Source organism: Salmo salar, chromosome 12 (genome assembly GCF_965601325.2).
Source record: "Salmo salar chromosome 12, fSalSal1, whole genome shotgun sequence".
Taxonomy (NCBI): Eukaryota; Metazoa; Chordata; class Actinopteri; order Salmoniformes; family Salmonidae; genus Salmo; species Salmo salar.
The window spans coordinates 87515877-87528601 of NC_138302.1; the positions used below are offsets into that span (position 1 = coordinate 87515877).

The 12725-nt window shown below is 44.1% G+C and overlaps 1 protein-coding gene across 1 annotated transcript in view; it reads right to left on the reverse strand.

Moving 5' to 3' along the window:
- LOC106565713 (SLIT-ROBO Rho GTPase-activating protein 2) overlaps nt 1–12725 on the reverse strand; it is a 213665-nt gene that overhangs the window by 52976 nt on the left and 147964 nt on the right. Inside the window, 3 exon segments of the mRNA XM_082959388.1 lie at nt 6869–7090; nt 8651–8779; nt 10990–11205. Coding sequence (XP_082815514.1) covers nt 6869–7090; nt 8651–8779; nt 10990–11205 — 567 coding nt within the window.

Consider the following 12725-nt stretch of genomic DNA (forward strand, 5'->3'; position numbering starts at 1 on the left):
GAGAGAGAGATACAGACAATATGTTTACAGCTGAGATCCACATACTACCCCCATCTAGAGAGAGACACAGACAATATGTTTACAGCTGAGATCCACATACTACCCCCATCTAGAGAGAGAGATACAGACAATATGTTTACAGCTGAGATCCACATACTACCCCCATCTAGAGAGAGACACAGACAATATGTTTACAGCTGAGATCCACATACTACCCCCATCTAGAGAGAGAGACAGACAATATGTTTACAGCTGAGATCCACATACTACCCCCATCTAGAGAGAGAGACAGACAATATGTTTACAGCTGAGATCCACATACTACCCCCATCTAGAGAGAGAGACAGACAATATGTTTACAGCTGAGATCCACATACTACCCCCATCTAGAGAGAGAGAGAGATGGACAGAGAGAGAACAACAAACACCATTGTAAATACAACCCCCATTTAACCATTTGCACATCGTTAAAACACGGCATATATACATAATATGACATTTGAAATGTCTTTATTCTTTTGGAACTGTCATGTATACTCCCTCTCCTGCCTCTAGGTCATCAGGCTGCTGATTATCCCACACACCTGTCACCATCGTCAAGCCCACCAGCACCTCATGACACCTTCCTGGACTCCATCACCCCCTTGAGTATCTTCCCTATCTGTCACTCCCCTTGGGTCTTTCCTCAGGTGTTATTGACTCTGTTTCATGTCGGTGTGTTGTTTGTGTTAATTGTTTTGTTTATTTATTAAAACACTCACTCCCTGAACTTGCTTCCCGACTCTCAGCTCACTCGTTACAGGAACTTCTGTGATTGTAATGTTTACTGGTCATTTTTATTGTTTCTTTCACTTTTGTTTATTATCTACTTCACTTGCTTTGGAAATGTTAACATATGTTTCCCATGCCAATAAAGCCCCTTCAATTGAAATTGAAAATTCAACATACCAATTAAGATCTGGCTAAAAATACTTGAATCAGTTGCCCTTTATGGTTGTGAGATCTGGAGTCCGCTCACCAACCAATAATTCACAAAATGGGACAAACACCAAATTGAGACTCTGCATGCAGAATTCTGCAAAAATATCCCCCGTGTAAAACGTAAAACACCAAATAATGCATGCAGAGCAGAATTAGGTCGAGACCCGCTAATTATCAAAATCCAGAAAAGAGCCGTTAAATTCTACAACCACCTAAAAGGAAGCGATTCCCAAACCTTCCATAACAAAGCCATCACCTACAGAGAGATGAACCTGGAGAAGAGTCCCCTAAGCAAGCTGGTCCTGGGGCTCTGTTCACAAACACAAACACACCCCACAGAGCCCCAGGACAACAACACAATTAGACCCAACCAAATCATGAGAAAACAAAAATAGAATTACTTGACACATTGGAAAGAATTAACAAAAAAACTGAGCAAACTAGAATGCTATTTGGCCCTAAACAGAGAGGTCATAGTGGCAGAATACCTGACCACTGTGACTGACCCAAACTTAAGGAAAGCTTTGACTACGTACAGACTCAGTGAGCATAGCCTTGCTATTGAGAAAGGCCGCCGTAGGCAGACCTGGCTCTCAAGAGAAGACATGCTATGTGCACACTGCCCACAAAATGAGGTGGAAACTGAGCTGCACTTCCTAACCTCCTGCCCAATGTAAGACCATATTAGAGACACATATTTCCTCAGAATACACAGATCCACAAAGAATTTGAAAACAAATCCGATTTTGATAAACTCTCATATCTACTGGGTGAAATACCACAGTGTGCCATCACAGCAGCAAGATGTATGACCTGCTGCCACAAGAAAAGGCCAACCAGTGAAGAACAAACACCATTGAAAATACAACCCATATTTATTTTCCCTTTTGTACTTTAACCATTTGTACATGGTTATAACACTGTATATAGACATAATATGACATTTGTAATGTCTTTATTCTTTTGGAACTTCTGGGAGTGTAATGTTTCCTGTTCATTTTTATTGTTTCTTTCACTTTTGTTTATTATCTACTTCACTTGCTTTGGCAATGTTAATATATGTTTCCCATGACAATAAAGCCCCTTGAACTGAATTGAATTGAGAGAGATAGATAGATAGATAGATAGATAGATAGATAGATAGATAGATAGATAGATAGATAGATAGATAGATAGATAGATAGATAGATAGATAGATAGATAGATAGATAGATAGATAGATAGATAGATAGATAGATAGATAGATAGATAGATAGATAGGGATAGAGAGAGGGAGGGAGAGAGGGAGGGAGAGGGGGAGAGATATATATAGAGGGATAGAGAGATGGACATAGACTCTATGTAAACTGGAAAACATATATCCTGAGGCTGCATTTATTGTAGCCGGGGATTTTAACAAGGCTAATCTGAAAACAAGGCTCCCCAAATTCTATCAGCATATCGATTGTGAAACCAGGGCTGGTAAAACCCTGGATCATTGTTATTCTAACTTCCGCGACGCATATAAGGCCTTCCCCCGCCCTCCCTTCGGAAAAGCTGACCACGACTCCATTTTGTTGCTCCTAGCCTATAGACAGAAACTAAAACAGGAAGCTCCCGCCCTCAGGTCTGTTCAACGCTGGTCCGACCAATCGGATTCCACGCTTCAAGATTGCTTCGATCACGTGGACTGGGATATGTTCCGCATTGCGTCGAACAACACCATTGACGAATACGCTGATTCGGTGTGCGAGTTCATTAACAAGTGCATCGGTGATGTTGTACCCACAGCGTTTATTAAGACATTCCCCAACCAGAAACCGTGGATTGATGGCAGCATTCACGCAAAACTGAACGTGCGAACCACTGCTTTTAATCAGGGAAAGGTGACCGGAAACATGACCGAATACAAACAGTGTAGCTATTCCCTCCGCAAGGCAATCAAACAAGCTAAGCGTCAGTACAGAGACAAAGTGGAGTCGCAATTCAACGGCTCAGACACGAGAGGTATGTGGCAGGGTCTACAGTCAATCACGGACTACAAAAGAAAAACCAGCCCCGTCGCGGACCATGATGCCTTGCTCCCAGACAGACTGAACAACTTTTTTGCTCGCTTTGAGGACAATACAATGCCACTGACACGGCCCGCTACCAAAACCTGCGGGCTCTCCTTCACTGTAGCCAACGTGAGTAAAACATTTAAACGTGTTAACCCTCGCAAGGCTGCCGGCCCAGACGGCATCCCCAGCCGCATCCTCAGAGCATGCGCAGACCAGCTGGCTGGTGTGTTTACGGACATATTCAATAAATTCTTATCCCAGTCTGCTGTCCCCTCATGCTTCAAGAGGGCCACCATTGTTCTTGTTCCCAAGAAAGCTAAGGTAACTGAGCTAAATGACTACCGCCCCGTAGCAATCACTTCTGTCATCATGAAGTGCTTTGAGAGACTAGTCAAGGATCATATCATCTCCACCCTACCTGACACCCTAGACCCAGTCCAATTTGCTTTCCGTCACAATAGGTCCACAGACGATGCAATCGCCATCACACTGCACACTGCCCTATCCCATCTGGACAAGAGGAATACCTATGTAAGAATTCTGTTCATCGATTACAGCTCAGCATTTAACACCATAGTACCCTCCAAACTCGTCATTAAGCTCGAGACCCTGGGTCTCGACCCCGCCCTGTGCAACTGGGTCCTGGACTTCCTGACGGGCCGCCCCCAGGTGGTGAGGGTAGGTAACAACATCTCCACCCCGCTGATCCTCAACACTGGGTCCCCACAAGGGTGCGTTCTCAGCCCTCTCCTGTACTCCCTGTTCACCCATGACTGCGTGGCCATGCACGCCTCCAACTCAATCATCAAGTTTGCAGACGACACTACAGTGGTAGGCTTGATTACCAACAACGACGAGACGGCCTACAGGGAGGAGGTGAGGGCACTCGGAGTGTGGTGTCAGGAAAATAACCTCTCACTCAATGTCAACAAAACAAAGGAGATGATCATGGACTTCAGGAAACAGCAGAGGGAGCAGCACCCTATCCACATTGACGGGACAGTAGTGGAGAAGGTGGAAAGTTTTAAGTTCCTCGGCGTACACATCACGGACAAACTGAAATGATCCACCCACACAGACAGCGTGGTGAAGAAGGCGCAGCAGCGCCTCTTCAACCTCAGGAGGCTGAAGAAATTTGGCTTGTCACCAAAAACACTCACAAACTTTTACAGATGCACAATCGAGAGCATCCTGTCGGGCTGTATCACCGCCTGGTACGCCAGCTACTCCGCCCATAACCGGAAGGCTCTCCAGAGGGTAGTGAGGTCTGTACAACGCATCACCGGGGGCAAACTACCTGCCCTCCAGGACACCTACACCACCCGATGTCACAGGAAGGCCAAAAAGATCATCAAGGACAACAACCACCCGAGTCACTGCCTGTTCACCCCGCTACCATCCAGAAGGCGAGGTCAGTTCAGGTGCATCAAAGCGGGGACTGAGAGACTGAAAAACAGCTTCTATCTCAAGGCCATCAGACTGCTAAACAGCCATCATTAACATTGAGTGGCTGCTGCCAACATACTGACTCAACTCCACCCACTTTAATAATGGTAAAATTGATGTATTCAATTTATCACTAGCCACTTTATATTATATAATGTTTACTTACCCTACATTACTCATCTCTTATATATATACTGTACGCTATACCATCTACTGCATCTTGCCATCTGATGTAATTAAATGTATCACTAGCCACTTTAAACAATGCCACTTCATGTAATGTTTTCATACCCTACATTACTCATCTCATATGGATATACAGGGGCGGAAATCCCGGGGGACACACGACCCCCCCATCCTGGGAAAAATATGATTTGTCCCCCCCCAATATATCACTGAAACATAACTATGTAATTTAAATAATATTAATAATACGCAATGAAAGCAATTGTGCTGATTATAGACACTTAATAGCGAGTTTTTAAGTTTCAAAAGACTGCGACCCCCCCACCCTTTGCCTCACAATGGTTTGATCCACTGCCAGTTCCTTAGCTTGCTAGGTAACAGAGAGGTCGTATCTACTGTCTGAAAGGCACTCAATGCACGTAACTGACGTGAGGTTAATCCAGTCAATCGCGCACACACACTAGCTGAATATGCAGAGCTAGCGCACAAATATTAACTATTAAGCTAGCTAGTACCTATTCCATTTATGTGGCGTCGTCAAAGATGGAATCTTTGCTATCGTCAATTTATTCCAAGATCAGCATGCAGATGATGTAAGTTAGTGCTTCAAAGTCCCTGTGATAAGGTTAGCGATAAACTGAAATCCAAACTGAACAGAACTACACTCTCTTCTACCATTGTCTTAAATATATTTAATGGTCTCGTTGCAAAAGCTAAATTGTCGCAAGGGAACTTTTATTTATTTATTTTATTTCACCTTTATTTAACCCGGGTAGCAAAGATTATAGCAAACACCACTGAAACTGAATTGGTGCTCGCTAGCTTTGCAAATTCAGCTATTGTTGGAAGCCAGCCAATATGAAACAAACTATTAAAATTACAAAAGGTTACAGCATATGTTGTGTAAATGGTGAACTCATACAGCTGTCAACTCTTGTCATTTTAATCCGTTTCACATTTGCTAGCTACCTTTTAGATCGAAGCCCAAATAGAATGATTGAAGATGATAGAAGCCCATCTCCTACTGTAAATAACCTACACACTGTGTGTGTGTGTAGCCAGCCAGCCAGGTAGAAAAATGGCAGAAAAATAAAAGACGGACATCAGAGTATTTTTCAATACACCAAAACGCATAGTAAGAACCCTAGTAGCCTAATATCTCAAAGACTAGTTGATAAAATGGTCATAAGAAAGAAATGAAATTCTAATGGAAATGTTTCACAATGATGTCATTAGGCAGAGCAGGCAACAGATGGCACACAGACAGCAGAGTTGGGGACAGATATGCAGGGACAGACTGGCAGAGACAGGGAGTCTCAGGTAAGTTTGTTGAGTCTTTGTTTGGCAACATTATGAAAGGTTCTCCATTTTTTTGACTTGTAAAATAGGAACATAATTGGAAAATGCCATGGATACCCCCACTCTAAACTTAAACTGGTGACTTTACTAAGATTTGTTAAAGGCAATGGTTTTGCTGTTGTGATTAGTTGTGTAGTTTTGGGTACCGGTAGTTAGGAGTACGGCAAACACCTTATTTCTTTGGTTCCTCAATATACATTTACCATATTACAATGTAGGCTATGTGTTACAGCACTACTTTTAGTGTCCCCCTCAGGAATTGCTCTTGAGAAAATTTCATGTAATTGTCCCCTCCAAAGTTGATATCAGATTTTCGCCCCTGTGTATATACTGTACTCTATACCATCTACTGCATATTGCCTCTGCCGTTTGGCCATCACTCATTTATATATTTTTATGTACATATTCGTATTCATTCCTTTACACTTGTGTGTATAAGGTAGTTGTTGTGAAATTGTTAGGTTATATTACTTGTTAGAATTAATGCATGGTCGGAACTAGATGCACAAACATTTCGCTACACTTGCATTAACACCTGCTAACCATGTGTATGTGACCAATAAATTTGATTTGATTTGATTTGAGAGGGAGGGAGAGAGAGAGATGGACAGAGAGAGGGAGAGAGAGATAGAGGGATAGAGATGGACAGAGAGAGAGATAGAGGGACAGAGAGAGCTAGAGATAGATAGAGGGATAGAGAGAGGGCGAGAGAAAGAGATAGATAGACACACAATTGATTTAAGCTCACAGACACACACACACACACACACACACACACACACACACACACACACACACACACACACACACACACACACACACACACACACAGACACACACTTACTAACCCCCCGTACCGTGTCTCCCATGTGTGACTGGAAGTCGAAGCGCATGGGGGGACAGAAGACGTTGTTGTAGGTCTCCATCAGTCTCTGCTTGTCCCCGTTGGGCTCCAGGCTCTCTGCTGCCCCCTCCAGGCCCTCCAGCCCACTGTGTTTAGACGCCTCCACGTTCATCTCGGCTGACAGGTAGGTCCGCAACGCACGGTGGAGACTGGCATGGTAGCCCAGGTCACAGCACTAACAGAGGGAGGGAGGGGGGAAGAGGGGAGAGAAAGAGAGAGAGAGAGTGGGTTGTTTAATTCAAAGAGATGCTTACAAAGGCATGGTTAAAATCAACGCAATACGTCTTAGGCAATGAGATATTCCCATATTCCCATGGACGTCATACTACAGTACATGCTACAGTATATACTACAGTACATGCTACAGTACATGCTACAGTACATACTACAGTACATACTACAGTACATGCTAGAGTACATGTTACAGTACATACTACAGTACATACTACAGTACATGCTACAGTACATGCTACAGTACATACTACAGTACATACTACGGTACATGCTACAGTACATACTACAGTACATGCTACAGTACATACTACAGTACATGCTACACCATCATTAATGAGAGTGAAGGTATGCTACATGCTAACCCTTCAGACAGAATGAGTGAAGGTATGCTACATGCTAACCCTTCAGACAGAATGAGTGAAGGTATGCTACATGCTAACCCTTCAGACAGAATGAGTGAAGGTATGCTACATGCTAACCCTTCAGACAGAATGAGTGAAGGAGCATTAGAAGTACTTCATCAATCATCATCATTCCTGTTCATAAAGCCAAAGGCTAACCCACAGTCTCTCAGTCTATAGTAGAGGGCAGACTACAGTAATGAGACCAGAGGGGAGAGGAGGAGGAAACAGAAGACGAGGAGAGTCCTGACAGTGGTCCTTGTTAAGGGTCAGGGGAGAGAGGGAGGAAGAGAAGGATGAGGGAGGAAGGTGTAGAGAGGGAGAGTCCTGACAGTGGTCCTTGTTAAGGGTCAGGGGAGAGAGGGAGGAAGAGAAGGATGAGGGAGGAGGGTGTAGAGAGGGAGAGTCCTGACAGTGGTCCTTGTTAAGGGTCAGGGGAGAGAGGGAGGAAGAGAAGGATGAGGGAGGAGGGTGTAGAGAGGGAGAGTCCTGACAGTGGTCCTTGTTAAGGGTCAGGGGAGAGAGGGAGGAAGAGAAGGATGAGGGAGGAGGGTGTAGAGAGGGAGAGTCCTGTCAGTGGTCCTTGTTAAGGGTCAGGGGAGAGAGGGAGGAAGAGAAGGATGAGGGAGGAAGGTGTAGAGAGGGAGAGTCCTGTCAGTGGTCCTTGTTAAGGGTCAGGGGAGAGAGGGAGGAAGAGAAGGATGAGGGAGGAGGGTGTAGAGAGGGAGAGTCCTGTCAGTGTGAAAGAAGGGATGAGGGGGAGTAAGGATGATGGGGGATGAGGGGAGAGCCCTGCTCTGCTTGTAGTAGGCCTTGTTAAGTTGAGTTAAGGCTGACAGGTCTACGTGCTGCAGGGAGAGGTGGTGGGGTGAGATGGATGTGGGACTACATAATCAGTTGTTCTCTGGCCCCAGAAAGACTGCTGGAGTATGTATTTATTTTTACCATGTCCAACAGGTTGTGTGTGTGTGTGTGTGTGTGTGTGTGTGTGTGTGTGTGTGTGTGTGTGTGTGTGTGTGTGTGTGTGTGTGTGTGTGTGTGTGTGTGTGTGTGTGTGTGTGTGTGTGTGTGTGTGTGTGTGTGTGTGTGTGTGTACTCACGTCGATGATATCAGACAGGTCGTGGATGTAGTATTTGAAGACACAGCTGTTCGTAGCCTCCAGAGCCAGCAGGTACTCATTCCTCGCCTTGATTGCTTTCAGCTTGTTCTCTGTGTACTTAGCCTGCCTCTGAGAGGGACACAGAGAGAGAGAGGGAGGGTGAAAGAGAACGAGAGAGAGAGGGGGAGAACGAGAGAGAGACAGAGAGAAAGAACGAGAGAGGGAGAGTGAGAGGAGAGAGGGAGAAAGACAGGACATAAAGAGGAGATAGAGGGAGAAAGAGAGAGGGAGTGAGAGGAGAAAGAGGGAGAAAGAGAGAGGAAGAGAGAGAGGGGGAGTGAGAGTGGGAAAGAGAGATAACAGGATTGAGAGAGAACATGGTCTATACTGGTAGATAATCGTAAGGCCAGTGGTAGGGTCTTGTCTCTCTGACAGAGCCCCCACTGTAGTAGAACATGGCTAGAGCTTTAAGCCAGTTACAACCTCATACATCATTCATGAACAACACACACATGCAGGCATACACATGCAGGTACAGTTGAAGTTGGAAGTTAACATACACTTAGGTTGGAGTCATTAAAACTCATTTTTCAACCGCTCCACAAATTTCTTGTTAACAATCTATAGTTTTGGCAAGCCGGTTAGGACATCTACTTTGAGCATGACACGAGTAATTTTACCAACAACTGTTTACAGACAGATTATTTCACTTATGATTCACTGTATCACAATTCCAGTGGGTCAGGAGTTTACATACACTAAGTTGACTGTGCCTTTAAACAGCTTGGAAAATTCCAGAAAATGATGTCATGGCTTTAGAAGCTTCTGATAGGCTAATTGACATCATTTGAGTCAATTGGAGGTGTACCTGTGGATGTATTTCAAGGCCTACCTTCAAACTCATTGCCTCTTTGCTTGACATCATGGGGAAATCAAAAGAAATCAGCCAAGACCTCAGAAAAAACATTGTAGACCTCCACAAGTCTGGTTCATCCTTGGGAGCAATTTCCAAACACCTGAAGGTACCACGTTCATCTGTACAAACAATAGTACGCAAGTATAAACACCATGGGACCACCCAGCTGTCATACCTCTCAGGAAGGAAGAGATGAGATGAACGTACTTTGGTGCGAAAAGTGCAAATCAATCCCAGAACAACAGCAAATGACCTTGTGAAGATGCTGGAGGAAACAGGTACAAAAGTATCTATATCCACAGTAAAACAAGTCCTATATCGACATAACCTGAAAGGCCGCTCAGCAAGAAAGAAGCCACTGCTCCAAAACCGCCATAAAAAAGCCAGACTACGGTTTGCAACTGCACATGGAGACAAAGATCGTACTTTTTGGAGAAATGTCCTCCGGTCTGATGAAACTGTTTGGCCATAATGACCATCGTTATGTTTGGAGGAAAAAGGGGGAGGCTTGCAAGCCGCAGAACACCATCCCAACCGTGAAGCACGAGGGTGGCAGCATCATGTTGTGGGGGTGCTTTGCTGCAGGAGGGACTGGTGCACTTCACAAAATAGATGGCTTCATGAGGGAGGAAAATGCTGAGGATATATTGAAGCAACATCTCAAGACATCAGTCAGGAAGTTAAAGCTTGGTCGCAAATGTGTCTTCCAAATGGACAACGACACCAAGCATACTTCCAAAGTCGTGGCAAAATGGCTTAAGGACAACAAAGTCAAGGTATTGGAGTGGCCATCACAAAGCCCTGACCTCAATCCTATAGAAAGCAAGGAGGCCTACAAACCTGACTCAGTTACATCAGCTCTGTCAGGAGGAATGGGCCAAAATTCACCCAACTTATTGTGGGAAGCTTGTGGAAGGCTACCCGAAACGTTTGACCCAAGTTAGAAATTTTAAAGGTAATGCTACCAAATACTAATTGAGTGTATGTAAACTTCTGACCCACTGGGAATGTGATGAAATAAATAAAAGCTGAAATAAATCAATCTCTCTATTATTCTGACATTTCACATTCTTAAAATAAAGTGGTGATCCTAACTGACCTAAGACAGGGAATTTTTACTAGGATTAAATGTCAGGAATTGTGAAAAACTGAGTTTAAATGTATTTGGCTAAGGTGTATGTAAACATCCGACTTCAACTGTATATGCACACACACTATAATGGACTGTGCTGTGTGACCTGCATCATCAGTCAATCTGTCAGTACAGGTCTCAGGGTCTCATTCCTCAGACAGGGCTGCTCTCATATTCTTGTCCCTGTACACACACACACACACACACACACACACACACACACACACACACACACACACACACACACACACACCACACACACACACACACACACACACACACACACACTACCTTCTCCTTCATCTTCTCTATCTTCTTGACTGAGGAGCGTCGGACATGTTTCTCCTCCGTCTTGATGCTGGCCAGTGTGTCAGGTGACCTGGGAGTCTGTCTGTCGTCCTGTCGACCAGAGCGCCCCATCTGCTTCTCCTCCTGTTTCTCTGCATCCTTCAGTTTGTTCTCAGAGTTGATACTGTCTGTGTTGTACATGTGGTATGTCTTCATCACCTACACAGGGGGACAGGAGGAGCAGTGAGAGAGAGAGAGCGAGAAAGAGGGTTGTGTATGTGTCTGTGTGTGTGTGTGTGATACACTGTCCAGCCGTGCTTCTCAAGGGTGTGTGTGTCATACACTGTCCAGCCGTGCTTCTCAAGGGTGTGTGTGTCATACACTGTCACACCGCTGGACAGTGGATTGTTAGGAATGAGAGGCCTGGTGCGCAGGCATACCACTGGCTGACAGGGAATTCCACACACACATGCATGTGCGGTAATAGCCGTATTTAGACAGATCATTTTAAAAAGACGATTAATAAAATTGCCGCTGGCCAATTGTCCCGGAGAGGAAGAAAAAATCACATAGCGAAATAATTATTTTTAGTCTATTCATTGATGGAAATACCAATCGATGGAAATATATTTAACAGGTCATGCTTATCGTTCATAATTTAGTGGAATTAAATTGGCGCGTTTGTACAGTATATTTGTTACATACATGAGTCTGTGGATTGAACACCTTTGACATTGACCTTATTTTTCACACGCGTACAGAATACAGATACAGAATCTTTGAGTGTAAAATCTGTCAGACAGCGTGACAGCTGCTGCTAAAGCATCTCAAACAGTCTTCATCAGGCAGTCTTCATCAGGCAGGCTTCATCAGCACGTCACACACCACTTTGTAATGAGCTGGAGGCAGTATACATTTTGAAAACATACTTAATTGTTTGAAACCCTGAACGTTTTAATACATATTATGAGGCATGTCTTACCTTGCTTCAAAGTAGCCTATACAAAATCAGATCATATCAGACCAATCCTACTCATATTAGTAGCCCATAATAGTTGTTCAATATTATATCTCCCCTCTTCAACTTTCTAATGGTTATTTCCATCTCTGTCGCATGACACTGCTGCATGTGTGGTGTCCTTTTGACAATGGTCTTTACCTGCTAATCCAAATCAAATCAAATTTTATCTGTCAAAATAATAATAAAATAATAAGAAATAAAAGTAAGAAGTAATTAAAGAGCAGCAGTAACTGCGTTATGGAACAAACATTCTCACGTAGCCTCCTGCCTTGTACACCTCGCTACGCTTACAATGGGAAGAAATAAGAGTTTATCAACATTTTAAAATAAATGTTCTGATCTGTTGCATCAGACTCATTGCTTTTTAACTTTTTTTTAATGTAGCCCTGGTATGACAGTCTGTTTGGAATAGGCTACTTCTTTCTCGACAATCTAAGCTTGATGCTCCCAATCTCACACAAATGATCAATGAACCCACCAGGTACAACCACAAAGCCGTAAACACGGGCACCCTCATAGATATCATCTTAACTAACTCTCCCTCCAAATACACCTCTGCTGTTTTCAACCAAGATCTCAGTGACCACTGCCTCATTGCCTGCATCCGTAATGGGTCTGCGGTCAAACAACCACCCCTCATCACTGTCAAATGCTCCCTAAAACACTTCAGCGAGCAGGCCTTTCTAATTGACCTGGCCCGGGTATCCTGGAAGGATAT